A 27,184-nucleotide genomic window follows, 5' to 3' on the forward strand; every position below is an offset into this window, starting at 1 on the left:
CCACGGAAAAGTAGATCCCCATAGCCTGGAAACTCTGAGTGGCGTGTCCACGGTGTGCAGGCACTCTTGTAATCGATCCCAAGAGCCTCCATGAAGGCACCATAAGCCTTTGAGGCCCATTCGATCATCTAGCTTTTTCCTTTTCTGACAAGGGCTCTTTGTTCTTGAAAGCGGTGAAAATGCTTGCATAGGCTTCCAGTTGAAGCGGTAAAAGGTATAACAAAGTTACATCTATTGGATGGGATTCCCCTTTTAATAAAAATCTAAGGGCTTATTAGGATCAAAGGCTTGATATAATACGTCTTTCTTACACGAATCACCTCTATATTTTATCTTGTAATTGGTACACTATCCGGTTACATTAACTCCTTAATACTATAAATAATACATCATCTTATAATTATTGTTGATATGAATCCCACTTCACATCTAGCTCATACCCAAATTAGACACTTTGCTGGAATAGTGTCTATTGTATTTCCGGCTATCATGCATTTTACACTAGGTCCTTCTATAAAGGATAGCTTGCTCCTCAAGTTTATCACAGTTCTTCTTCCATTCTCATACTCGGCAGCACAACATTTTCTTCTGTTTCGCATCAATAGAAGTTTAGATTACAAATCCTCGTCTCTTCTGCATTCAATACTCTATTTTTTACTTAACCTTTTTCTTTTCGTGTTTGCCGTTATAGATGGCATTTCAACTGTCACCTTTACTCTCGACAAATGGGACGATGATGTTTCATTCTCCATCCTTCTTCCATCTTTTGTTGTGCCAAGTACATATCTTCTATCTACTGCCTGTATCCTTACTCCGGGCTCAATTCAGTTTCCAGATACAGGCTTCAACTTTCTCATTGACATTTTAATCCTACTACGTATTGTAGTAGGGATAATGTTTCCACTCCATAACTCAAGCTATATCTACATTGCAGTTCCTTCATTTATTCTTATTTTACTAAGATCACTTAACCTGGGGTATAGCTCATCATCAGTTACAGAGTATGCAGTATGGAGGCAACTTATAGTTTTTCTCATTTTTGGTATTTCCCTATTTATCCATACAATCATAGCGTGCATGTCTATATCCATTTGTATCAACATTTGAGTCTCTTTGCCAACGAGCAGTCACTTCCACGGCACTTTATTAGCAACATCCAATAAACATCTCTTTCTGTATATTAATCAGCTTTGTTTTCAATAAATAGTTGGTAATGAAGGGTTGCTCTCCAAATAGCTCAGACACCCGATCAAATGATTGATATGTATGAAAAGACAGATTTAAACAATACAATACATAATACCCGAATCATCCTTTTATTTTTTATTCTTGCTTTGGTTACGAATTATACTTCAACCTCAACCATGAAACCTTCCACATCCTTGTGCCTTTATAAAATCATAGATACATTAACAGTTATCATATCTACATTTTATTGCCAAAATTTCCTTGTTTTGGCACCCCACGTAAACAACTTCTCCATTCCATACAAGAGAGTTTATTGCACCCCCTGCTTTCAGCTTACCAACACAGAAGACAGAGTTGTCCCAAAAGTCCCAAAACCTAAGCATCCCATCCTTAGATCCTGTTACAAATGAATCCTTCATTGCTGCTCCACATTTTACCCAGGAATCGTGAGCATAAGGAACTGTTTTAACTATTGATTTGTTTTTCCATCTTCTTATGGAACAATCCCTTCCAAAACTTATTAGGTTATCATTATAGCATAGTAGTCCTTGAACCGAATCTAGATGTGGTGGAGAAAGAGTTGTAAACTCATTGCTATAGCATCGAACTGTATGATCTCTAGAGCCTGTGTATATATCTGACCCTATTTTCTCTATACAAAAAACAGTACCTGAATGCGCCTTTTCCGAGAACACCAGTTTAGAGTTCCTTTGATCAAGTATTGACAGTGTCCCATCTTCATGGCCAGTTAATATGTAGTTATCCCTGGAAAAAAGTGCTGAGACTTCGCTTCTGAAACCATATAGAGGACGAGACCCAGATCTGGGATCAAATCTCTTCAATATCCCCCTTGTTGTATACAAAAGAGTGTCAAATCCTTCTATGCACCTAACACCTTCTTCCGTGAACAGGGTTTCTACTCTGTCATCCCAACTTCGGATTTTATTGTCTATAGATGCAAATACAAGATGTGAGCCGAAAAGTGTTAATGCAGTGGGAAGGTACCCAACCAACTTATCCTCGACAGTTGTAGCCATTGTTATCTTTTCCTTTCTAGGTGTGAAAAGTGCATATTTCTTAGTGTTTCTTTCTAAGTCGAAAGAAACAACTCTTTTGTGGGCCTTACTTGCCTTTGGTTCTGTTTCTTGTTCTTCTATAACTTCGCATGTATCTGATATTTCCAATGAATCTACATATTTTCTTATTGTATCAATTTTGCTATATTCTTCTTTACCCTGGCTTTCTGACTGAATTTTATTTCTATTGAACATTTCTTCAGATTTATCCAAATCTACAGATATATTCAAATGATCTTCGTTGTTTTTCTTGCTGAAGTCATTCTCAGGAGAGTTCGTTTTGTTTTCTAGCCCATTCCCTTTATCAACCCCTAAATTCTTGTTATGTTCTCCGGCAGATAAACGATTATCTATTCCTAGAGGTTTCTGTCTTTCCAAATCTTTAGATATTTTTCCGACCATGTCTTTAAGCCTTTGATTTTCGTCTATCAAGTTTTGAACAAAAGGATGTTTTAGAATCTCTTGTATGATATCCTCTCTTTTGTCGTCCTTTTCAAAGCTCAAAGCCTCTACTTTTGACTTGAGCATGCGATTTTCAGATATTAGATCCTCTATATTGACTCTGGACTCTTTCCTGAATCTTTCTTTAAGCATCTGATTTTCCACTTTAAGCTTTTGTATTTCTTTCTTCAGCAATAGTGTTGTAAACTTCGACCCATCAATTTGCACATTCATTTTGACCATGGTTTCGATTGAGGCTGCTCTGCTTGCATACTTCAAGGTATTGTGTGTTTCACTTATATCTGCATGGGAAGAAGAAACACAGGCAATCATCAGGACGTAACCACTCAAACAGCTTTGGAGGATTCTGGTGAGTTTTGAATCTCTGAAGGGAATATGGGAGGACTTCTTAAATAGAGCAGAGATAACGTTTCCAAGGGCTAAAAGTCCAGAATTGATGGAGATTCCTTCTTTTGCACGATCCCCAGCACACAAAGTTCTTTTAAGCCTCTCGCTTCCTGCTAGATCAACAAAAGAAAACTTTGATGTTACAAACGACCCGTCTATTTCCCTTCTATGAGAAAGAATGAATATTGCATGACTTCTGGATGATTTTGAGTTCATGTTAGTTGATTTTGTTGTTCTTTCTAGAGATCCTTTTTTCAATGCCTCTATTCCATCTTGGTATGACCTTAGAGCTACTTCCGTTGCTCCAGCAATTGTAATTTCACCGTTGACTTCTCTTAGGCTCAATGGCATTTTGTGCTTGCTAAACAAATCAATCACTTCCTCATTGTAAACTTCGATGAAGGTACAATTTATCTCCTGGCATGACTTAAATATATGATTAAGAGACTGTGGGACAATCCCTGTCATGTCTTCATGCGTCATTCCCATTGTGTAAGTTTTTCCGCTTCCTGTTTGGCCGTATGCCATCACTGTACAATTATAACCTTCAAGGAAAGATTCTGTGAGGTGCCTGACGCTTCTGTCGTACATTTGCATTTGTGATGTAGTGAGGTGCACTCTGTTAAAACCATAGGTTTTTGTTCCTACGGTCAATGCTGTTGGAGTACTTTCTATTACGTTATCAAGCCTAGGATTTATCCTTACCTCCACTTGGATTGTATTTCTCCTCTCTTCCATCGGGAAGATTCCAATTATTTTTTTTATACTCCTAACCTTTCAGGAGCTACAGTCTGAGAAAGACATCTATAAAAATGACGAACCCCATTGTGAATGTTTCCACTAGGTCTTTTAGTTGCAATAATTATTGCAGCCGGGTTGCTGGCTGGATTTAAGCATTATGGCGCCTCAAAGTCTAGAACTGCTTCCTTCAAGATTAAGTCTCGGGTGATTGAGAAGGTTACATCTGCAAGGTCACTTGGGATGACTCTAGAAGATGTGATGAGGAGGCATCCATTGTTCAACTTCTACCCAGGACAGTCGATCGGGGAAATCTTGGAGAACTGGAGTAGAGTAACATATAAAAATGGAGAGGCGATAACAGTTCCAGGGTTTATATTGCAGGGATCTGTAGAAATATGGTATAAAGATCGACTTGTTTGTATAAAAGAAAGGGGATCTTTTCTCAATGGGTCTATGGAATTATTAGGATACAGAACAATAGGAACTAAAAGGGCAAAGGGCTTTGTTGAAGTTCTTTTGGTTGACTTATCCTTAACCAGAAGTAATAGCTGGTATATTTTGTTTTCCATGCTTAGAAAATCATGCATCGAAGTGGCCTGCAAGTATTTTGAATTAGAAGCCAAGCTAGTAGAAAAAGAAACCATGAAGCTCAAAAGCGACGGGAAGAATCATCTAAATCTGTTTTTGACCTTTTTAAATGACAAGTTTTTATCATGCCAGGATGAAGGAAAAGAGATACTTAAGAAAGGCATTGAGACTCGGTTTGCTAGTAAGGATGAGGTTCTTAAGGGTAATGAAGAATCCATGGATTATATACTATATGTAGTTTCGGGAGAGATTTTGGTGATGGCTGGAGAAAATGCCTTTAGCTTCGGAAGTGGATCGATATTTGGATATTTTTCTTTATTCTTTGATTCGTATTCATCTGTTACGATTCAGGCACGAGAGGATTCTTCGATTCTTATATGCAGCTCATCGGTCTTATTTAAACTCGGATTGGATGAGAAGAAGTTTGATCACTCCATGCTGCAAGACATTGATGAACCCTTGCATGTTATAGACGAATCGGTTGAGTGGATAAGGCTTTCTCCTGGGGGAATGGTTGTTCAGAAGGGAGCCGCTTCAAAGGAGATCTTTTATATTGCAGCGGGAAGAGTGAAATCAGCATCCAAAGAGCTTTCGTCAGGAACGGCAATTGGAGGCAAGGAATGTATTTTTGGAGAAAATTGGCCTGAATCGTTTATAGCAACTCGAATAACCGATGTTGTTCAGATTCCATCCCTTCTGGTGGATTACTTTTTTGAGAATGACAAAAGCTTTTTCAAGAAGTATACCAAACGGTTGTTCGAAAGTGGAAACAAGAAAAATGGAAAGATAGTTAGTATAATTCCGATTGGGCAATACAAGGACATAGAGTCGTTTTCAAGAAGGCTCAAGGGTGCGATTGGGGCTTCTTCACTGCTTCTAAACCGTAAGGATGTTGTTGATATTTTGGCAAGAAGATCATTTGATACCACCGAGGAAATTGGATTCATGGACTACCTTACAAAGATGTCTAAGCATTACGAGATCATTCTTATTTATGTGGAAAATGAATACTCTAGGCTTCTAAGGTACTTGCTAAACTTTTCAGATGTTTTATTGACGGTCGGAACGGCCTTTGCTGATATTCCTGAGTATAATGTTTATTGCAGAATTGAGTTTGTTAAAATTTATGAAGAGAGGAGAGCTTTAGGCGAAAAGACCATGAAGAGGCGAAGGAGGATCAACTATGGATTTAGGAGAACTACGGCCAAAAAAGAAACTTTGGGGCAATATGACAGAATCCATCATGTCTTGTTTCCTTCGAAAACCATTCTTTTCTGCTCTAAAGACTTCCAAAGGCTTGCAAGATCATTGCTAGGGAAGAGAATAGGGCTTGTTTTAGGTGGAGGAGGTGCTAGAGGATTGGCCCATATAGGAGTTATCCAAGCTTTGGAGGAAGAAGGGATTCCGATAGATTGCATTGGAGGTACCAGCATGGGGGCATTTATCGGAGCCTTGTATGCGAAAGAATGCAATAACTATTATGTGTTCAAGCAAGCAAAGAAGTTTTCTAGGAAGATGTCAAATATATGGCTTCTTCTGTTGGACTTAACTTATCCTATTTGCTCTATGTTTTCTGGCAACGCATTTAATAGGTCATTGCATTCTGTGTTTGGGGATGGGCTGATCCAAGACTTATGGTTAGAGTACTTCTGTATAACTACCAATATATCTAATTATGAAGAAGAAGTGCACAGAAATGGAATGGTTTGGAGATATGTACGTGCCAGTATGGGTCTCTGTGGATATTTGCCTCCAATATGCGATAACAAGAGGCTACTGGTTGATGGAGGATATTTGAACAATGTTCCTGCTGATGTAATGATGAGAATGCAGGTTGAAAAAATCATTACTGTGGATGTTGGAACAGTCTTGGAGAACGATTACTTTGATTATGGTGATGCTCTTAGTGGATTCACTATCCTGTTCAATAAGTTCTTTGGCAACAAGAAGTTTGTGACCATGGAAGAGATTCAATACAGATTGGCATATATCTCTACAGAACGGAAGATGAAGGAAATCCAGGCAAATAGCAACATAGTCATGCTGAGGCCCGATCTTGGAAAATATAGAACAATGGACTTCAAGAAGTTTGACGAAATCGTTGCATGTGGCTATCAGTCCACAAAAGATGCAATTTTGAAATGGAAGCAAGAGGGGATCTTCGATACCTTCTTTAATCTGAAAAAGCAAGCACCGAAAAGGAGATATTCCGTGTGATAGAAATTGTCTTCTCGTCAACTGTTTATATTGTCTAATAAATCAATTATCTGTAGCTCTTAGTCTGCTGTGGGCCTATGGCTCCATCATTGGTTTCTTCATGGTAAGGAGAGTGCTGATTTTTAATGTAACAATGTTAAAACAGGGCCATTCTGATTGGAGAGGCCGTTAGGTTAAAAAAGGACGTTAGAAAAAGTCCAATGAACCAAGACCTAGGAACATGTTACGATGACCCCTTTAGAATTATAGATTGTTACAAAAGCGAACAAGCGCTGTTTCTGAAGGGCTTGCGTGATAAAATAACCTGTAATGAAAGGGAAAAGATTCTTTTATTTGAAACAGGATTCACAAAGGACAGGGATTTCGGTGGAAGTGCAGAAGAAAACTGCATGAACTTGGAAATATTGGCTTTACTGGCAACGTCTCAGAGCCAGGCTATTAGAGAAGGTGTGAGAGAATGTGTCCCTCAAATATTCGAGCTTATCAAGTCACAGCCTTTACCTCCCTCCAGTATCCATATTTCTATGTTCAGGTCTTTTAGAATAATTATATCCCGAGTGGACCAGACTTCATTTTATAGCAAATACTTGGCCTTTTTCCTGACCGTGATTGAGATTAATCAGCAGTCCTTGTGTCTCAATGCAATTAAGAATGAGGTGCTCGAACTATTCTATCAAATGTTGAAAATGGACGGAAGAATCAAAGACAGGTTGAAAAGCAAAAAGATTGTTAGGATTTTGTGCAACCAAAATCTTCATGGTATAAAACTTCTCAATGAATTGATCGATAAGGATGTAGGGAGATACATTAAAATGGAACGCCTATTTGAGAGGTTAAACAATTCTAATGTAAGGAATAAGTTGGAAATACTCTCATGCTGCGTGAAACTGTACAAACTAAGCCATGTTGGCGATCCAAGAATAATGGAAAGGATATTATATGAGCTGGATGAGCTTGTGCAATATAAAAAGGAATTCCTAGTATTGATAGGATTCTTAGCTCAGAATGACACCCAAGCACAGCTGTTTTGTAGAGATATAGGACTTGTATCCAAAATTGTCGAGCGATTTCATGGAATACAGCCAAGCTTGCTGGAACCTGAGCTTTTATTTTGCTTGTACTCTCTAACAACAGAGTTAGAGGAGAATAGAAAAATTATCGCTAAAAGCAGCATAATTCCTAGTGTCTTTGGATCATTCAAGCAGAAGGTAAACAGAAAACAGATAGATCTTACTTTTTTCATGACTGTGATGTTACTAAAAAGCATGACTAAAAGCATTACGTTCCTTAGATCGGATCTCTTGGACTATCCTGCTGTAGAGTTACTAATATCTGTTTTGGACAATAAGTTCCCAGATACCGTGGATGGAATTGACCAAATGGTGGATGAGAAGGATTTGCAACCAGGGTTCATTGAAAAAAACATTCTAGATGTATTAATCAATTTAGTTATGGAGTATGGCGACTACAAAAATAAGTTCATAGCATCTGGAGGTGTCGAGAAGATCCTAAGCTACACACTCAGGTTTCCACATGTGGTTTTACAGATTTTCAAGAACTTTCTTTATGACACTGGCTTCAACTCAAGAGAAGTTTTTATTAAAGCAACAGATAGAGGATTCTTCAATAAGTTCCTCAATATGTATGAGGAGAGTAGGGATATGGAAATATTAGAGGGGTGCTTTAATCTGATGAGGAACCTTTTGTGTGATGACACCCTTGACTACATTGTGCAAAGCTATGAAGGCATGGTTGATTCGATATTTCTTTATTTGGATAAGTTTGCCAATGGAATGCCTATTTCGGAAAACACCAAAGAGGAGTGTGTTGTGCTACAGATATTGTACACTATAGTTAATTTAAGTGCCAGTTCGGACAAATTCAAAAGCTTAGTACTGATCAAAAAACACTTGGATAATATGAAAAAAGTAAGCACCACAAGAAGCCTTTCCATCGCATTCATATGGATTATAATAAACCTGTCATGGAAAGAGGAGGGGTCGGAAGACAGGGTTCAAATCCTATGCGCCAATGGCATAAAGGAATGGCTGGTTCGGATACAAGCGAAGGACTCTGTATTAGCAGACAAGATAGGAACTGCATTGGAAAACTTGAGATTAGTATAATTTCCTCCAGCTCAAGGTGGCTGAAGATGTATTGAGCCAAATAAACATAAATTTTGTTGACTCTAGTGACCTTATCAATCATTCCTTGAATCACATCTGTTTCACTGTAAGAAGTGAAGATCTAAAACAGATGAAACAGATGTTAATCTATAAACACCAAAGCCATGTTTTTAAGCTATTCAAGAATGAAAATTTGCTTACATAACTTGTACTTTGTACTCATTTTAATGGTGTTTACTCTGATCAACTGCAGAGGCTTGCACGTCCATGATTTGAACAGCAAGTCGTACCGTCACGATGAATTAAGGGGATGGAAGCACCCCGAGTTCCGTAGAGGTCTTTATATGGATAGAACGCATGTCCCTGTGTACGGCGGTAGAGGGATAATAACACTAGAAGATCTGAAGAGACCAAATGTCCCGGTAATAGTTCCTTACGAAGTGACACCAAAGCAGGTATTAACACTCCTACGTCATTAAAAAAACTTTATCCAAGAAGACTTAGTTCATAAAAAAGAAACCTGTTTAATAAGGGCTATTCTGCGCTGCTTAGAGTCCTACTTGGATATACAATGAATCCTTGATCTTTTAAATGCTCCATCATGAGAATGTCTTCTGCATGCAACAATCTTTTTTCTAGCCCTTCCGCTTCTAATAGGCTCTTGGAGTTTGCATTGGTTAAGGTCCGTGCAATGCACAGGTTTATAGAGAGAATGTAATAAATTACTCTCATTTAATTTTTCGAGCAAAGACATTTTAAACTATTTTCTGTTTCAAATTCCATTAGTGAGGATACAAATATCTAGAAATATGAATGGACTCCAGGACAGTGCTGTTTCAGAATGAGAGATCAGCCTTCCAGTAGTTTCAAAGGTCAAGAAAAGGGCATAATAGCTTTATTCATAGGGATTCCTTCTTATTATTATAGCTAATCATAGCTTCTAGCCACTTAAAAGCCCGAGCAAGGGGGCCAGTTATACTATTAGCACTTCCACTTGTTATGGTGACATAGAAAATCTTTACAACCTGGCCTCTTTCTGGATCCTCCTGATCTTCAATTCCTGTCTCCTGGCTAAGCCATGACTTCCATTGATAATCTGCTTCTGCAGTTTCTGGTGTGTGGCCCTCAAGATCGATTTTATTCATAAGTACAACAACCGGGGCTTTTTTCTCCAGAGACTTCACTGTCTCATACGCCTCCCTCACTTCGGAAAACCTCTCCACGTCATGAACATCGACTATAAACACAATTCCATGGCAGTCGTAAAAGTAGTCCCTCCATGCAAGTCTTGCTGCTGTATGCCCTCCGAGATCAATAACCTGAGCTTTTAAATTCCCTATTTCTATATAGGAAGTGCTAGGGTGGTGGGTAGGCATGTAAACATCTGTGGAGTCGCTTTTCAACTTATTTACTAAAGTAGTCTTTCCTGCATTGTCTATCCCAAGAAAGAGAATTGAAGAAGGCTTCCCAAAAAGGGATTTGACAAAGTTTTGAAACACCTTTTCATAAAACTCAGCTAGCTTGGCCTTCACAACGCCAAGATATTCTTGTATGTTATCGAGCATTATGTTTTGTTTTTTCCGGGGTTTGTTTTTTTAAATTTATATTCCTCAGCTCTAGTAAACACTTCAATTCCATCTGTGGATTAGACTTGGCTCATGCCCTTTCCTGAATGTATAAATCAACAAATGTATTTTATTTCTACTTCCTTATGGAACTCTTCCTATACAAGAAATCTAGGCTCTCAGAAAGTGGATTATGAAGTATTTCCTTATCGATATCTGTGTAATATGTCATGAAAAACAATGCATCGCATCCCTTTAGATATCTCTCCAACTCTCTGAGCACAGGAACCCCTGCACCTCCATCAATGCTAGGATCAAAGTCAATCTCTATACAGAATACCTTCTGCTTAACCACTATGTTTACAGAACCATAGAATTTAAGGCAGAATGCCCTAAATTGAAAGAATAGGCCGCTTGGTGTCATCTGCCAAGAAACTAGGTCTAGTCCTGCCAGCCTGATTAAGAGCTGTCTTAAGGAAAATGGAGATATATACACCCTGTTTAGTCTTATGTACCCATCAATTTCAAATACACTCAGTATATCCTCCAACCTGGGATTCTTTAAAAGATTATTTATCTTATGAATAAATCCCTCCATTCAGGGTGGGACATCACACAAAACATTATCTCTAAACCAAAGATAAACACTTTGGTTTTTGAAAGGATTACTTGGATCTTTTTTATTGGGTAGAACCACTATATTTGCCATCTGAGATTTATATGATTATGAAACAGGCTGTTTTACTTGAGGCTTAGCATAAAAGAAAATCATTTTGATAGACCTATGAGGCTATTTCTAATAACTCTCTCTGCAACGCATTTTGTGGATGCAACTCTATCTAGAACCCATGCATCCCACCATGGCACCCATCACATCCACCACCCAAGAGTAAGCAATCTCCGGCGGTATCACAGCTTCTTCCACCATTCCCATGGCAAGCCCCTAGGAGGAATGGGAATAATTGGGGCAAGAAGGATCTCTCCTGTTTATTTACCAGGAAATTCAAGTCCTTTAGTTGCGGATGTGGGCAATGATGCTGGAGAGAGCGGAGTTACATTGGCTCCAAGCGTTACTAATGGCTCTGAAGAAAGAAGCGTGGGAATATACATTTCCCCATCAAGAAGTGGGAAAACCACAAGTGGTAGGGATAGGTTAATTTCTTTGCACCATCTAATACATCATGCCCAAGGAGAGGCATTGAAAGCCAAAGCTATAAGTTCTGCTGCAAAGCTTCAGACCAGTGCATTACTTGCGCAAAAGCAAGAGTTAAATGCAAAGATAATGGCTAACAAGGCCGAGATGCTGAAAGAGGAGGAGCAAAGGCTTGTTGCCCAAAGGTCTGCTGACCCCTTAATATTGGTGAAGGACACAGTACCGATTGCAAATGTAGCAAACAATAACTTCAGCTTTGAGCATCACAACGAACTTCTAAGCAAGAAGCTTGATATGATAAAGAAAGATCAGGACGATGCAGTGAGGAAGGCAGAAAACATTGCTCGGCTGCATAAGGCAAGAACACGAATTCTTCCAGACAGCTTGGTTTCTTCTGATCCAAGACAATTTAAAGACTTTGTCAATAGTGGGCCTATAAAGGATTTAACCTTTGAGATTCCCGTTGATCCATCGGTGGGAAATTATTATATCTCTGGTAATCCTGGGGAAGACCTCCAAAGTTCCGAGGCAAAACTAACAACAGGAGATCTGCCTTATTTTCTCGCTCATAGCGATGGCCTTGATTTGAACCAATCTTACCATCCTTAGATGGTGATTCTGCAGGCTCGGCCTTGAGTTAAATTAATTAAAGATCAATTCTTGTAACCTTATGACTGACAAAACCCAGTGCCGGCAAGATTAGAAATAGAATACAACTTTATTGTGTAGAGTCTGATGAGCTACTGAAGCTGTTGTTTAAGTCTTGGACGTTATTAAGCGAGGAATCATGCGATGGTTGATGGTCTGTTAGCCAGCTGCCATGAAGTTTGGATTTCAAAGAGAGGTGTGATCCTCTCAAACCGTATCCCAATCTGTATTGGCGTGCCATGATAATTTCAAGAAACAAATATAAAAATTGCATTTTTCTCTTCATATTTTAGAGCTTTTAAACACACGCCACATAAATTTCCCTCTAGCCATCTATTCAAAACAGTTTGAGAGAGCATCAATGAAAAAAAGTGATTGACCCGGGGAATCTGTCAGATAGTCAGAAGCCATACCTATATGTGGCTATATCTAGTCAAGATGCTAATTAGCTATCTTTGGCCTTCCCGCTATTTCCCATGGCTAGGTGATTAATTATTATATGATGGGAAGAGACCCTTTTAATGGCAATGGAGAGTGCAAAAGGGATTCTAAGAGTGGAAAATGTAGAGATCACCGTAGAAGAGGGTGTGGTATGTAGAGGCCAAAGAATATTGGCGGTAGGAATTTACGGAATTACCGGGCTTTACAACGCTCTTCGAGATGCCTTGATGGCATCGCTGACCGTTCCCGCTGCCACAGACAGCAACTTGAAGTTTCATGGGCGTATTTTCTTTGAAGGCAACCTTATAAGTTACAAAGAGCTTCAGAAGATGATGAATCCGTTTGTGATGTTTTATTCCTGTGAAAGTGTACAAAGTTCGCTTGAATTTGTGAATTTCTCTAAGGTTAAGGATGTAATGGATATTTTTGATTTGGATAGAATTAAGAAACTGCCCATATCAAAGCTAACGGTTTCTGAGTCCAGAAGGTGGGAGGCTGCCATAAGTGCCGCTTCTGAATCAAAAGTTATTGTTCTTCGAGATTTTCATGCCACCTATGAGGCTACAAAAAAGTATCTGTCGTTTCTAGGGGAATGTGCAAGAAGAAATAGGTCTATTGTCCTGGTAGAGGTTGATTCTCCTTTGGAATATGATTTGGATGGGTGTATTATCATAGGAAAGAATGATTTTGAATGTATCAACTTCTCTACAGAAAAAGACCTTTGCAAGTATAGAGAAATATTGTTTAAAAGCTTTTTGAAAGGTCTTGAAGTAAAATGCGATAGTAAGAAACAAGCAAAGAAAGACGATTCCGAAGTATTTGGAAGTATGTTTCTCGGTTCACCAACAGACACGGGGGGACATTTTGATGTTCTTGAGAGCATTGTCAGGCCTTCAGGGAAAGAGGCGGGTTCTGGCATAGTCTATTATAAAGGTACCGAACAAGCAAGAAACCATGTAGAGGGTTTTTTATTGAAGACCTGTGACACCATTAACCATGCTGAAACGACGATCTTTGAAGACATCACGGTTCTTCACAATGTCCAAGGCATTAGGCCCTTCTCAAATACGGAGCAGAAGGCTTCAGCCACTACATCAAGGCCCGTTTGTAAGTACTTCTTGGGATATGAGATGAAAGATGGGATGAAAGAACTGCTCTTCGAATGGTTCCTCTCAGTAGACATTAGGCTTTCTTTACTACTCACAAGAAGAAAATACTTCCTCGAAGAAAAGAGGCCTAAGGGCTTTAAAAAGTTTATGGTGTCATTTCTGATGCACATATATCTAGCAATTATTCTAAGGTTCAAGGCATCTGTATTTAATGATGCTGTTTCCATTTCCGACATTTTCCAAGGCTTCTTAGAAGCATTTAGAGAAAGACAAACCTTTCTTTCAGAACTAATGGGAAGGATTCTTGCCGCTTCCATCCGCGATGTAATATACAGTATGATGCATGCACCCCGTGCTTCTGTTGCCTTAGCCTTTTCTACCGGAAGGATGGCAAGAGAGATTATTTGGCGAATAAGGGTGTACAATTGGGACTTGGTAGATTACAAAATCATATCAACAGGGGTGTACTTTTTTATTTTTACAAAGGGTGGCACTATTATTAACGAGGAAAGGGCCCAGATTCATAGCCATGCTAACAGAATTTACTCGTCCGGAACTTATTTTTTCCACATCTTCATTTATTTGATTTTAAAATCATGGATTCCTGTTCTTCTAATGTCTTACATCCTCAACTTTAACTTTGTCCTGATTTTTCTTATAACAGGTACTTTCACTTGTACTTTGATGAACTTGGTCTTGAATCTGAAGTTGAAGTATCTGTTTATGTGCATGATTCTTGCATTTAACCTGTTGTATCCCCTAGACCAGGAATGCTATCAAAAGAGCTTTTTTCTTAGGTATTCTGAGTCATTCAACTTTCTGGTTGCGTGTAGGCAATTTCCACTGGCATGCCCTAAAGAAAAGTTTATGCTTCTGTGCTGCCTGCTGAGAGCATTTCTGTTCATATATCTTTTCTTCTGTTATACGTTTTCAAAACTTTATGATTAGAGGTGTGAGGTATAGAAGACGAATTGGAGGTTAATAAGAGAGATAAGTATGTTAGGAATTTAATGATGCGGTAATTAATCGATCTCTTTAATGAAAAGAGAAATTTATAGGGTGAATGCCTATTATTCTTGATTACTTTTCCTGGAAGGCAGTAAGTCTTTTTTTTGTATAATAAGGGGAACCTGGAAATAAATTCGTTGATACTCAAATTTCCTTAAGATACATATTACTGCATAAAACTATAAATAATCAAAAAATCACTCACCCATCATGAGTAAAGGCAAAATCATCCAATTATCCATAGTTACGCTTCTTGGCGCGGCCATAACTATTCTGGCGTTATACATGTTCAGCGAAGGTCCAACGGGAACCCTTACACACGATGATATCAAATCACTCAGTGCTGAAAATCCATTCAGGTTTAAGGATTCTGGTGAAAACGGAGAAAACACCGTTACAGAGGTTAAGTTCTTTACTTGTTTGAACAAAATTTTGAAGTCCCTGAAATCCGCAGATAATAATCTTATTCGAGTTTTGTGCTGCAACGAAATTCTTGAAAAAGAAGCAGAGGAAAAAGGAAATGGTGAAAGGGAGGCACATGTAAGGAATGCGATCATTGAAGCTAGAAACTTGATGTTTGGGGTCTCAAATTCCAAAGAGACTATTGAAAAGATATTGAAGAAAGGAAATGAAAAAAGCGGTGAGGAACTTATAGAAGCTATTCCAAGTGCATTTTTTGAAGCCCTATCAGCCGAGCAACCCCATAAACAAGCAAAGGGTGAGGAGCTCAACACTGCACTGGCCAATCTTTTTATCTGGTTATGGCTCAATGGATCTCTTCCAGAGGATAAGAATACACAAACATTCCGCAAGACTTATGCAGACAATCAGAGTGTTCAAAACCTTCTCAAGAGTCTGGATGAGGAAACCAAAGGGGTTGCAAACTCAAAAATATCTGTTACAATAGAAAACAAGGAAATTAGCATGTCAGTGATTGAGCACATACTTACCTCCATATTCCAAGCAAGTATGCGCATGGGAAGTGGTATTCCTCAGGTTAGCTTGCCAGTAAAAATGGCTATTATATCTGCAGGAGCAGGTTTAGAAAAAGAAAAGCCTAAGGATATTAATCAGGGAAAGGGAATTATTGAGTTTCTTTTTGGATCGAATGAAGATAAAAGCAAGAACGAAACTTCTGCTGACGAAGCTAAGTCTACTACTGATGCTGATGGTGCGAAATAAAGAATATCGAATGGCACCTAAGGCCCTCTGTATAACTGGGGACCTAATATTATCCAGTAATTCGCTCTCAACTTCTAAAGTACGTTTAAGGCCGAAAATAAATCTCTCTTATTCTTAATTTTATTTTTGGGGCAGATACAAAATTACGTGTATAGCTTAGTTAAGTGAATGAATTTCGAGGTTATGTCTGCCATACAGATTTCGTACAGTTAAGAGTGCAACCTGGGTATTGTGCACACACAACATTTGAAGGAGAATAAAGAAATCCTTTGTGAATTTGAAGTTGTGGAACGCTATATCTAACAAATTTATTGGGGTAAGTCTTTTTCTTTCCGTTTAAGGAATATTCGAAAGTATAAATGGTAAAAAAATCAGGCCCTAATGATGAAATCAAGAAAGTTTATCATTATTAATGCTTCTTTACTTGTAGTAGGGCTTACTATCTGGTATGTTCTACATAACTTCTACTGGGTGTTCATGAGCGATAAGGATGCAGATTTGATATTTGATAAGTCCAAGCTTAGAGGAAAGTTCGAGGACAATGATAAAGTTATAGAAGGGCCAGCTTTCTTCAACTTTGTGTATAAATTCCTCTCGACTTTGGATGAATATGTCATAGGTGATTCGTGCGTTGAAGGTGTTTATGACAAGAATAACGTTTCTGGTAAAGAGGCCTACTTGAGAGACGGGCTCGAAATGGCTACCAAGACTCTTTTCAAGAACAAAAATGTAAAGAAGGATCTGGAGGAAATACTTGGGTCGAACATTTCTGATATTGTTGCAGCTATGAAGAAAGAGGAAAAGGCTCGGGAAGCGGAGGATGTTGCTGAGGGATTAAAGGACAACAGCCACATTGTTACCATGGTGTCTAAGGCTTTTATTTATATTCTTCTCAAGGAAAGGATAAATCTTTCAGAATACAATATATATCTTGATAAGGTAAGAAGTAATTTCAATGAAATCACCCTAGAACATTTGAAGAGAATTGGCACCTATGAGAAGATATCTCTTTTCCAAGGAGAAAGCGATGAGTGTACGGAGATTTACGATTACCTTCGTATTGTAATGTTCTCAACTAGTAAGCTTATCCCTGAAGATTCCGCAAGTACAACTAATTGAATTATTTATTCATAGTATTTCATCATTCTCATCTATTTTCCATGATTAATGTTTATTTCTTTTGTCCCTCCCCAGGTACTAAAGGAAGATGTCAAAAGTGTTGACAGAATATTCCGCTACAGTAACAATGATAACATCTATGATGGGTGCAAGCATATACTTCACACCTGTTGCATTCAGATTTGTCGGATACATTTATGGATGGATCATTATCTTCATAGTTGCTCTACTTACGTCGTTTTCCTTGTATTGTATCTCATACTCTGCAATGAATATGCCTGTAGGCCCGACATACTCATCATTAGGTGCCTGTATATCTCCAAAACTCAAGAATGTCCTCGATGCATTCGTCATTGTAAATAGTTTAACTGCAAATATTTGTCTCTACAGATATCTTTCGGAGCTGATTGTGGCTGCATTCCCGGTACTACTACTTGTTTTCCCAAGCTATGAAACTGCTAGAAAAGGAGTTGTAGTTGTCCTTTTAATCCCGCTTCTTACCCTTTCTTTCCATAAAAACCTCTCTAGCTTGAGATATGTGTCACTTGCTATGGTTGTTTCTATCGTATACTTCATTTTACTTCTTATATCTTACAACCTTCTTTTTTATCCCGGACGCTCCAATTACGAAACGACTCCTTTCGGAAATGGATTTTTCTTTTCAGTTCCGATCTTTATAACTGCAATGGCATGCCAATCGAATATGGTGAAAGTTCTAGATGAGATGGCAAGCTATTCTGTGAGAAAAGTCAAGTTTGTATCAATATGGAGTGGGGTTGGAGGAGGATTGATCTATGGATCAATAGGCCATCTCGGATATTCATTGTTTGGAAACGGGCTTGATGGAGACTTGTTAGGAATATTTGCAGACAAAAACTCTGTGATAAATGCTCAGCTAGCAGGAACTATTGATAGATACCTTGTGTCCTCAAAGATAGCGGTGTATGGGTCCATGCTGATCTTCATTGGGAGCTTTCCAATGCAGCTGAATCCCTTGATAACTACTCTATTCAACATCTTCCCAGAAAGAAGAAGAACAGAAAATATCCGGCTTATCTTGATGGTCTTTTTGATGATTCTTTGTTTCTCATTGGCTTTAATTCGAGACTTGTCAGCAGGTCTTGTAATAAGTATAGCAGGTGCAACGGTAACAAATTTCATATCTTTTCTCTTTCCATTTGTATTCTTTATATCGGCAAAGAAGAAATTCTCCACCAGTACATTTCTAGCTTTGGTATCAATGGTGGCCTGTATTTCTAGCTCTATATACATGGTATTCAACATACTAGGAAAAACCACAGATAGGTCCATGTAACCTAGTCTCTTGATAAACACACATACATTCAGATTTTATTTAGAAAATTTAATAATTATAGACATCTTTAGCTTCTAACAATAGGAGGCTCCCTGACTAATATTTTTTTCGGCCTTCCAGGGCCACGTTTGAGCAGGTTTCTATCGGACTGGCACTTCACCGGCAAATCTACAACAGGCGTTATGTCTTTGAGTTTCAATAACCTCGCCTTAGAATACAAATCACTAACGTAAGAATACGGATCTTCCTCGGAGTCAAGTATCTTTTTGCAAGCATGGGAGCATGGTATTAAAAACTCCTGGAATCTCCCGCATGTGCATGTCAGATTTTCTAGATCAACATCATGAGAAGTTTCTGTAACATCCATGGATAGATTCTTCTCTATCCTGCGTATGACGTTGTTACCAAATAGATGTTTCCCCTCTCCAAGAGGAGATTTTTTCCTTTGCTTCAGATTATCACTGGCTAGCTTCAAAATCCCACAGATACAGTCAAAAAATGGAAGATTGAAGATCCCTAATCCAATAAACTCAACATCACACTCACTTGTATTCTGTAATCCAAACATCTCAGTCTCGCAACAGCTCTTTAGATACTGCTTCTTATCTATAAAGTTGAGCTCAGGGATACTCCATTCCTTATCGTTATTACATTTGCTCCAAATGTTTTCCACCGTATCAATCGACTTGGTCTTGTTGTAATAGAACTTACATATATCACGGGTTTTAACAAAAAACTCCCTCTTTTTTTCTTTAAGAATGTTGATGAGGTTAACATCAAAGTCCACAAGAAAGAACAATTCTGGCATCGAATCAACAAAGTACCTAAATGCGTCTTCTTGACTTCCCAGATCAGAAACCACGCAGGAGTATATGATGGGAGACCATGTGGGGTCTCGGAGAATTCCTAGAACGGTAAAGCCCTCTATTCTTTTGTATATTCTTATTTCAACAATTGGAACAAGAGTGTCGATATATTCAGGAAAAGAGAAGAAGAACATCTTCTCCCGATGATGTGCAATTGCGCTAGGATTAAGTTCTAAAAACTCATGGCTAAATTCCTTGAGAGCCGTCTCAAACAGTTCAGTCTTCCTGTTCTCCTCCAAAGGGCTTATTCTTATGTTTTCCTTCTCCATCTCATTTCCCTGTCTCATGGCCTTCCAGACAGAAAAATACCCCATCTTTATATTCATACCAGCAAGAATAGACACAACCTCCCCTATCCTTGCATGCCTATCTCCTATAGCCCTATACACCTCCATTCGAACCATCTCCTCAGGAGACCCATACTTCGATGTCACAGAAGGACACTTATGCGATAATCTAACTCTTTTCACCACAAATACACCGTCTTTTTTTCTTACCTGTGCAACAATTCTAGCTTCACAGCCAAACTCTTTTCTTCCTTTGCATAGCACTGCAACAGACTTTGGTGTCTCCTCGAGGTCATAGTTGAGGTTACTCTGCACAGCATGGCTTATTAAAACTTTCTCTGCCTCCTCCTTTGTGGGAAAGACATCACCAACAGACAGCCCTTTCATTAAGGGGTTTACTATTCAACAGATTTTATTCCTCATAACCGATAGAACGGCAATGGTCTGGCTAACTTCTGACGTCTTCCCGCAGAAACATGAACATAAAGAGTGCATCAAGGCCTTTCATATTTGTTTTTATGTTTGTCTTTTCCCTTAGAGCAATATATACAGCATATATTACTTTTCTTTTTTCCCATTCCCTCATTATCAACAGTCTCCCTTGTCCAGGTTACATGTCTCGGCTTTTTCTGTACCAGCTTAAGCTTCATCTTAGTCACAGTCACCGTGCTTGACATATCCCAGGGCTTGTTTACTATTGAATAAAAATAAACCCAAAACTATCTATGCATCTTATTCTGCCCTGGCTCTGGGCTAAGGAAAATATCTGCTGTGTTCGTCATTTCTTTTTTATCCAAAAATTACCCACGCAATGAGGGAATATAGGCTGAAAACAGTGATTCCAACGGAATCAGAAGCAAGAGGGCTCTATTATGATGGGGATGTCTATTTTTCAGCAAACAACCACTTATTCAAGGCTTCCAAAGGCAAATATACCAAGATTTGCGATGTTGGGGGAACCATCATGGACTTCAGCGTATCTGAAAAGCTCTTCATAGTCACAGAAGAGAGAATGTATATGAACAATGAAAGTAAGATGTTAGGGTCTCTCAAGAGAAGATTTTCCTGCATATCAGTCAATAAAGACCTGATTGCTGTGGGGTTCTCAAACGTCTTGGAGATATGGCATATCCCTAAGGAATTCAAGCTCCCTTTATTTGATCAGCATTCAAGAAATCTTGGGCATTTTTTGGATATCACAAGCGTTAGATTCATGGATGATAATACAGTGGTAACGACAAGCAGAGATTGTACGGTTCGATTGTTCGACATTCAGGCCCATAGGTCCATCCGAATATGCAGCACAATGAGTGTTCCAATAGCTGCGTATTTCATAGATGAAGAGAAAAAGAAGCTGGTTGTTGTTTGCGAGGATGGGGCTCTACTATATTTCACGATAGAGGGTGAAAACATCTCTTCCAAGGGGATTATTCATTTGGACTCAAAGGTTTTAGCCACTAGTTACCACCTAGGTTTTGTGGCTATTTCTCTCGACAAAGAATCTGGAGAGAATATGCTTATTTACAATGGGCAAGAGATAGTTCATTGTGCTACTGTAGAACATAAAATTCTAAGCATGCATCTATATGGAAATACCATTGCCGTGAGGGGGCCCAAATTCGTTGGTATATATGATTTGGCCATCAACTTGTTCGTATTTGAGTTAGATCTTCCTCGAATAATATCGATGGATGTAAAGAAAGAAATGATAGCTGTAGGATGTGCAGACAAGAAGGTAAGGATATATGATGGACGAAGATGCATCCATACATTTTCAGATCCAAATATTGCACATGCTATCTTCAATGTGCATCTCCTTCAGAATTCTGTTTTGTGCCTTTGCTTGGATGGGAGAGTATCTATTTGGGATATAAAAAACGGGGTCTGCTATAGATCGTTTCAAATCGCAGTGAGGATGTCGGCTTCTGAAGTCAGTGATGACAATCTTTTACTATTCATTGCAGACTTCAGTAACTATTCTATAAGGGTTGTGGATCTTCAGAGAGGAAAGGAGATTGACACCCTGAAAGGCCATGATGGCCCTGTGTTTAAAATGAAATGGGACGCAGATTCTCTGTACACACTTTCTTATGACAATACAATCAGAAGATGGAATGTCTATTCTCAGACGGTTGAGGAGCTTCAGATCAAGAAGATGGCCACAGGGTTTTCTGTAAGGAATCGTAAACTCTGTGTTTCCACAGTGAATGAACTAACTATTTATGACCCCGACTTTAATTATGAAAGGGAAATAAAAGTATCCTTGAAGGCTAGAAAAAGAAATGAAATCTTCATTAGTGAAAAACCTGTGGAAAGCCTTGATTTCACATTTGATAATAGATTTATAGTTTCTGGAGGAGAAGCAAACACAATAAAGGTAATATCAGTAGATACAGGTGATGTTGTCCAGACACTTCGTGTTTCCGACAACAAGGAGTGGGAAAACTATAAAGAGGTCCTTGGGAAGGAGTCATTTAAGCCTTTTGACAAGACAAAGATTATTGAAGTATTGAAGATAGTCCATAGCAGCAGCCAAAGAGAGTTCTATGTTCTTACCAGGGAAGGCGTAAGCATATATGAACCTTCATTCATCAAGTTCATGCCTCTTCATCTGGATGTGTCCTTGACTCCAGAGTCCATCCGAAGGTATCTGGACACCGGAGAGTATTTGAAGGCAGCGATTGGGTCCTTGAAGATTAATGAGTACGAGATTGTAAAGGAGGTTGTAGTTTCCTGCCCAACTGAAAAGATTGAAGGAGTAGTCAAACATTTAGACATGGAGCTAGTTGTAGGTCTAAGGTCCATGATATCAAGAATGCTTGACAACTCGATGTACCACTTGGTAGCAATCAGATGGCTAAAGTTCATTGTTTTCTATTTTGGATCATCGGAAATGCAAGGGACAGACCTCCATAAGTTTAGGAAGAACATTGGTTTGACACTAAAGATGGGAAGACTGAACAAGTCGATGATGCTAAACATCATCAAGAAATGACGTCTTAGACAATTCATTCAATTGGTCAAAAAAACGTAGTTCCACCCAATGGAACAGATGGTCTCTGAGACAAAAGAATATTAGGACAAGTGAATAAACCTCTAATGTGTTGTGGTACTGACCTTTGTTGTTTCTTTGGATGCAGATCTTCTGCGGAAAAGGTAGATAAACCAGAGGGATATCCTGAGCCTCCAAAGAAGTTCTTATGCCCTTACTGTGGATACTTAACTGATTCAGAATATAGGCACGATAAATACTCATTCTGTATATGCTTTATCCCATGTATTCCGTGGGGAAACAGCTATCCATATCTTTCTTGTAGCCATTGTAAAAGAAATCTAGGAAGCATTGGAGATTACAGATGCCAAAAGTGTGGTGTAGCTACGACATTCGAATCAAGTAATTGCCCCAACTGCGGAGAAGAGAAGGGCCATTCTGGTGGAAGCGGAGGATATAGGAGGTTAGATATGAGTTAAAACAGATGAGATAGTTGATTAAAGGTTTTATTATCCTACCCATTTCTTTATTTCTGAGTGGAGGGAGTTAATTCTTCTGTAGAATGTCTATCAGAGTCCTTACGGTCCCTACTAAGGTTGCACTTGTGAATATCATGGCAAGGATGCAAACAGCAGTAAAGAACCTAACCTTCCGAGATGCAAAGATATAGCATATAAATGGATGATATACTAATAGAGGGGTTATTCCTATCACAATCAATACCATGTAGAAGTGGAATGAGCCGATTATCTCATTGAATAAGACCTGTATAAACACCACGCTCAGCATAAAGAGAGACAGCACCCATAACTTGTTGTCGCTTTCTGCACTCACTAGGTTTTTAAATGATTCAACAAATCCATCAAATTGTATCACAAACAATGAAATGCATATTATAGGGACAAATATGCACATCGCCTTGGTTGTGATGCAGTATTTGTCAATTGTATATTTCCTCAGGTAGACGTTTAGCTTGGATGACTTGGAAAATATGAGGTTTAGAATGTCCAGAGAATTATAACTAGATCTTATCCATCCCGCAGAATGTAATAGGATTAGGTACATTCCAGGAACTGCCAGCATCGCTGAGATGGCCACATACTTGCCATTCTCGTTGTGTTGCGACTCTCCTATGATCTTCACGCCTCCAGATATGAATTCCATTGTGTAAAATGCTATAGTAGTTACCCAAAAGAATGACGGAAGCATACTTCCTTGAGAATACGACGGCTTGGGGAGAGCTGAGTTCATTCCTAAGAAATATCCAACCAGTACAGTGGTTACAAAAAGAATGCTTGCCGATGCAGAGGCAATTAGAAACATCTTCCTGGTGAATGTCGAAAAAACGTATAGGGTTAATCCCACTAGTGCCGATCCTAATCCAAATAGTATTTTGTATATGGCCATAGACTTTCTGATTTCATCCAAGAACGGGAAATAGATAAATAGCACGTTGAAAAACACATCCACGGTAATAAGAAGAGTTGTATACTTCGAGGCTACTACAAACACATCGACAGCTTCTGATAAAATCCTTGAAACTCCTTTTGACATGTCTCCCAAGGATTTCACGCTTTCTTCGCTTCTTTTCTTCCCTACATATTCTATTATATATAGAGATAGTCCAAGAAGCATTCCTGATGCAATTATTCCATAGGTATAATACCCAGTCTTTATCCCCTTTGTGAAATATGTAAGAGACAGAAACACGGGAACTAGAGGGGAGGTCCCAACTATCTTATAGGTCTGCCCAAGTGTAGAGCATACCCGACTTCTTGTATTTTCCATGTGTTTATTCGACGAGAACAATAATAAGAAAAACATGAAACATGTATCATTAATTCAATCAGTATGCCGTTTCAGAAATAGCCAATGCCTTGTGACCTTAGGATATATATATCAGAAGTAAAACATTTAACATGACTCATCTTTCAAAAATTGTGAATCCAAGTAAAGTAGAATAGATGGAGTCTATGGAGCAAGAATGTTTCTCCGTAATCTTATGAATCTTATCTACGACTTCGTTGCTCATCTTCCACTTTCTTTTGAAGCCTTCCTCTATAATCCATTGTATAACAACACAGTTCTTAAATGTTCCTTGCTTCAGAACAACATCAAACAGCACCTTCTGCTTGTCTTCAAAAATGTCAAAGACTTCCTCAGATCTTTCTCTGTAACACTTCACCAATGTCTTAAATAGTAGCTTGTAGTCCTCAGTCTTGGAAAGTATCTCAACAGCTTTAACATTTAGGTTGTTCCTCAGGCATTTATCCAGCTCAATCGCCTGCATTTCCTTCTTGTTTTTCTTTTCGATCCTTTTGGCCTCCACATCTAGAGAATCATCTTCAAAAAAAGCAATCGATCCACCCCCGGAAGTTATAAGGGTCGGTGCACTGATAAAAGACCATGCCATTCCCTTGTGAACTCCAATGTTCATTTCACATATTTTCTTTTTAACATCCCAAACCTTCATTTCCCCGGTTGCACATCCTGAAATAAACTTCTCATCGTTCTTATAGAATCCTCCCTTCAGCACACCACTTCTGTGCCCAGTAAGGGTCCCGATACACTCAAAGGTCTCTATCTTCCAAACCTTTACAGTAGTATCTGCCGAGCATGTTGCCATCAGGTTTTTACCAAATCCTACGCTCCATACTCCTTTTGTGTGGCCGGAAAGCACATGAAGAATTCTCCCCTCGAAGTTCAAAACCTTCGCTTTCTTATCCTGGGAACATGTTGCAATGAGCCCTCTCTCCTCGTTTATTTCCACCCCATTAATTTCTTTATCGTGGACTCTCTCCATAAACACGTTGTCCTTATAATCCCATATCTGAAGAATCTGGTCACTTCCAGCAAGCACAAAAATCGAAACCCCGAGAGCACATCCATTGAGCCCTCCAAGGCTGTTTTCCAATGTTCTAATCCTTGACAAAGACAATCTTCTCTTCTGGCTGGACACGTCTTCCGATCCAATTTTCCAAAGAATGGCCTTTTTGTCTCTTGAGACTGTCATCAGGAAGTCTTCATGGATAGACAAAGACATAATGGCTTCTCCATGTGCCGGGATGATGTGTCCAGTAAACGCATAGTCTCCTGAGCAGTCGTCAATAAATGTGTACCTTAGCCTTCCACTGTTAGTAGCAACAAACAACACATCGTTCCATTGTTTCATATCCGTCACCTCGTCGTTGTTTCCAACAATAATCGAAGTAACCCTCAAGTTTTCATCAACAAAAAGTATCTCTTGCTCATTAGTCAATATCATATCTTTTGATATTCCTTCAATGGCCATTTCATCGTCTTCCTCAACATCTCCTTCCAATGCATCATTCCTCATATCAGTACTATACTTCCTTTTCTTAAAACCATCGTCCGATCCACTTTCATCTTCATAGCAATCATCACTGTTTTCTCCGCAGCTTTCGTATAGTTCCTTCCCATTTGGAGATCCATTTTCTTCACTTTCATCTTCAAAGCTAACATCCTCTTTCCCTATCTTCACCATGCTCTGTACCATTTCACTTTCCGATCCCAGAATATCTCTTTTCCGTTGGAATCTTCCGTCATAGCTATATGTATAAACCGTTCGGCCCTTACATACATACAAAAACTTGCTGTCTCCAACCATGAAGTCACATCTCATCCCTAATGATATCCTCTTAGACTTTTCCGGGATGGCCAAAATCCCTTCTCTTGAGATAGTATAAACATGATCCCCGTTGTATGCTATTCCTACAACATCTGGTTCCTGATACTTCAAAAGATCCTCTCCTCCCCTATAAATCCACAATTCATTGGAGTCAGTTGAGCACACCATATTTTCAAATCTTACCATCTTTGTTATCATATTGTCCATCCTGTATGACCATACAAGCGCCTTACTAATCAAGTCTATCTTGGAAACAGACCCATCAACTCTTCCAACTATAACAGAAAAGATCTTTGGCTTTGAATCAGAAAGTTCCAGCTCATCAATAAACATAGCACATGCTTCTGACTTTGAAAGTGGAATAAAGTCTTCCTGCATTTCAAGTACAACATTATACACAACTATCCCTTTGGAACACACAACCATGTAATCGTCTCTAATGTCAAAGCATTGAAGAGACTCAAACGGTATTTCTCTAAGAATTCGGGACGTCTTGATGTCGGTTTCTATTATAAGGTCGTTATATTGGGTATACATCATATCTCCTTGTTTTTTTGGCATCCCCGCAGTTAGTATTGGCTTCATCTGCTTCTTCAGATTGAAATGTACCTTCATAAAGCTCACTAGTGGGTTAGAAAATATCCCCGAAATTCAACGGCTCCAGCTAAATCGGCCACTGAAAAGTTTTATCTGATTTCTCATGCGCATCTAATGAATTTAAATCTATCGAATAGAAGAAATATGGCATTACTATTTTCATGGAAAATGCTTCTCTCCACAGCTTGTATGTCTTCAAGAACATAGATTAGGTCATGATCTCTGGAAATTTCATCTATTCTCTCCTTGCATTTAGAAGCATCATACACAACAAAAACTTCCTTTTTAACACCTGCAAACAGCTTGTAAACCAATGGAATCTTGCCACAGAAATCAAAAATAACCACAGTTGCCTTCATCCTCTTGATCTCTTCAACCTGCTTCCGAATCTCCTTTGGCCTCAAGAACTCCGTGGCTCTTTTGGAGTAGTACTTGTATATATCAGTCGGCTCCATGGGGCTAAGTAAC

General features: G+C 38.9%; 18 protein-coding genes across 18 annotated transcripts; 11 read left to right on the forward strand and 7 right to left on the reverse strand.

The window, feature by feature from the left end:
* Positions 1-411: 411 nt before the first annotated feature.
* EROM_050010 (hypothetical protein) lies at positions 412-1,107 on the forward strand (the record flags this gene model as incomplete). The annotated part of the gene is made up of 1 exon (XM_009266157.1): positions 412-1,107. The coding sequence occupies one exon, from the start codon at positions 412-414 to the stop codon at positions 1,105-1,107; it is 696 nt and encodes a 231-aa protein (XP_009264432.1).
* Positions 1,108-1,409: 302 nt separating this feature from the next.
* On the reverse strand, positions 1,410-3,851 carry EROM_050020 (kinesin-like protein; the record flags this gene model as incomplete). Its single annotated transcript, XM_009266158.1, has 1 exon — positions 1,410-3,851. One exon carries the CDS (start codon positions 3,849-3,851, stop codon positions 1,410-1,412), a length of 2,442 nt encoding a protein of 813 aa, XP_009264433.1.
* Positions 3,852-3,944: 93 nt separating this feature from the next.
* EROM_050030 (patatin-like phospholipase domain containing protein 6) lies at positions 3,945-6,659 on the forward strand (the record flags this gene model as incomplete). The annotated part of the gene is made up of 1 exon (XM_009266159.1): positions 3,945-6,659. One exon carries the CDS (start codon positions 3,945-3,947, stop codon positions 6,657-6,659), a length of 2,715 nt encoding a protein of 904 aa, XP_009264434.1.
* Positions 6,660-6,859: 200 nt separating this feature from the next.
* Positions 6,860-8,785, forward strand: EROM_050040 (hypothetical protein; the record flags this gene model as incomplete). The annotated part of the gene is made up of 1 exon (XM_009266160.1): positions 6,860-8,785. One exon carries the CDS (start codon positions 6,860-6,862, stop codon positions 8,783-8,785), a length of 1,926 nt encoding a protein of 641 aa, XP_009264435.1.
* Positions 8,786-8,949: 164 nt separating this feature from the next.
* Positions 8,950-9,264, forward strand: EROM_050050 (hypothetical protein; the record flags this gene model as incomplete). The annotated part of the gene is made up of 1 exon (XM_009266161.1): positions 8,950-9,264. One exon carries the CDS (start codon positions 8,950-8,952, stop codon positions 9,262-9,264), a length of 315 nt encoding a protein of 104 aa, XP_009264436.1.
* Positions 9,265-9,684: 420 nt separating this feature from the next.
* EROM_050060 (GTP-binding protein Sar1) lies at positions 9,685-10,350 on the reverse strand (the record flags this gene model as incomplete). Its single annotated transcript, XM_009266162.1, has 1 exon — positions 9,685-10,350. The coding sequence occupies one exon, from the start codon at positions 10,348-10,350 to the stop codon at positions 9,685-9,687; it is 666 nt and encodes a 221-aa protein (XP_009264437.1).
* Positions 10,351-10,486: 136 nt separating this feature from the next.
* On the reverse strand, positions 10,487-10,948 carry EROM_050070 (hypothetical protein; the record flags this gene model as incomplete). Its single annotated transcript, XM_009266163.1, has 1 exon — positions 10,487-10,948. The coding sequence occupies one exon, from the start codon at positions 10,946-10,948 to the stop codon at positions 10,487-10,489; it is 462 nt and encodes a 153-aa protein (XP_009264438.1).
* A 186-nt stretch (positions 10,949-11,134) lies between these two features.
* EROM_050080 (hypothetical protein) lies at positions 11,135-12,112 on the forward strand (the record flags this gene model as incomplete). Its single annotated transcript, XM_009266164.1, has 1 exon — positions 11,135-12,112. One exon carries the CDS (start codon positions 11,135-11,137, stop codon positions 12,110-12,112), a length of 978 nt encoding a protein of 325 aa, XP_009264439.1.
* Positions 12,113-12,678: 566 nt separating this feature from the next.
* On the forward strand, positions 12,679-14,649 carry EROM_050090 (hypothetical protein; the record flags this gene model as incomplete). Its single annotated transcript, XM_009266165.1, has 1 exon — positions 12,679-14,649. The coding sequence occupies one exon, from the start codon at positions 12,679-12,681 to the stop codon at positions 14,647-14,649; it is 1,971 nt and encodes a 656-aa protein (XP_009264440.1).
* Positions 14,650-14,919: 270 nt separating this feature from the next.
* EROM_050110 (hypothetical protein) lies at positions 14,920-15,891 on the forward strand (the record flags this gene model as incomplete). Its single annotated transcript, XM_009266166.1, has 1 exon — positions 14,920-15,891. One exon carries the CDS (start codon positions 14,920-14,922, stop codon positions 15,889-15,891), a length of 972 nt encoding a protein of 323 aa, XP_009264441.1.
* Positions 15,892-16,275: 384 nt separating this feature from the next.
* EROM_050120 (hypothetical protein) lies at positions 16,276-17,010 on the forward strand (the record flags this gene model as incomplete). Its single annotated transcript, XM_009266167.1, has 1 exon — positions 16,276-17,010. One exon carries the CDS (start codon positions 16,276-16,278, stop codon positions 17,008-17,010), a length of 735 nt encoding a protein of 244 aa, XP_009264442.1.
* Positions 17,011-17,098: 88 nt separating this feature from the next.
* EROM_050130 (putative aminoacid transporter) lies at positions 17,099-18,325 on the forward strand (the record flags this gene model as incomplete). The annotated part of the gene is made up of 1 exon (XM_009266168.1): positions 17,099-18,325. The coding sequence occupies one exon, from the start codon at positions 17,099-17,101 to the stop codon at positions 18,323-18,325; it is 1,227 nt and encodes a 408-aa protein (XP_009264443.1).
* A 67-nt stretch (positions 18,326-18,392) lies between these two features.
* Positions 18,393-19,865, reverse strand: EROM_050140 (hypothetical protein; the record flags this gene model as incomplete). The annotated part of the gene is made up of 1 exon (XM_009266169.1): positions 18,393-19,865. One exon carries the CDS (start codon positions 19,863-19,865, stop codon positions 18,393-18,395), a length of 1,473 nt encoding a protein of 490 aa, XP_009264444.1.
* A 424-nt stretch (positions 19,866-20,289) lies between these two features.
* Positions 20,290-22,473, forward strand: EROM_050150 (WD40 domain-containing periodic tryptophan protein 2-like protein; the record flags this gene model as incomplete). Its single annotated transcript, XM_009266170.1, has 1 exon — positions 20,290-22,473. One exon carries the CDS (start codon positions 20,290-20,292, stop codon positions 22,471-22,473), a length of 2,184 nt encoding a protein of 727 aa, XP_009264445.1.
* Positions 22,474-22,577: 104 nt separating this feature from the next.
* On the forward strand, positions 22,578-22,949 carry EROM_050160 (hypothetical protein; the record flags this gene model as incomplete). The annotated part of the gene is made up of 1 exon (XM_009266171.1): positions 22,578-22,949. One exon carries the CDS (start codon positions 22,578-22,580, stop codon positions 22,947-22,949), a length of 372 nt encoding a protein of 123 aa, XP_009264446.1.
* A 67-nt stretch (positions 22,950-23,016) lies between these two features.
* EROM_050170 (hypothetical protein) lies at positions 23,017-24,294 on the reverse strand (the record flags this gene model as incomplete). Its single annotated transcript, XM_009266172.1, has 1 exon — positions 23,017-24,294. One exon carries the CDS (start codon positions 24,292-24,294, stop codon positions 23,017-23,019), a length of 1,278 nt encoding a protein of 425 aa, XP_009264447.1.
* A 100-nt stretch (positions 24,295-24,394) lies between these two features.
* EROM_050180 (putative WD40 domain-containing protein) lies at positions 24,395-26,734 on the reverse strand (the record flags this gene model as incomplete). The annotated part of the gene is made up of 1 exon (XM_009266173.1): positions 24,395-26,734. The coding sequence occupies one exon, from the start codon at positions 26,732-26,734 to the stop codon at positions 24,395-24,397; it is 2,340 nt and encodes a 779-aa protein (XP_009264448.1).
* An 83-nt stretch (positions 26,735-26,817) lies between these two features.
* On the reverse strand, positions 26,818-27,171 carry EROM_050190 (hypothetical protein; the record flags this gene model as incomplete). Its single annotated transcript, XM_009266174.1, has 1 exon — positions 26,818-27,171. The coding sequence occupies one exon, from the start codon at positions 27,169-27,171 to the stop codon at positions 26,818-26,820; it is 354 nt and encodes a 117-aa protein (XP_009264449.1).
* Positions 27,172-27,184: the final 13 nt, after the last annotated feature.

This window comes from Encephalitozoon romaleae, chromosome V (assembly GCF_000280035.1).
Source record: "Encephalitozoon romaleae SJ-2008 chromosome V, complete sequence".
NCBI classification, from domain to species: Eukaryota; Fungi; Microsporidia; family Unikaryonidae; genus Encephalitozoon; species Encephalitozoon romaleae.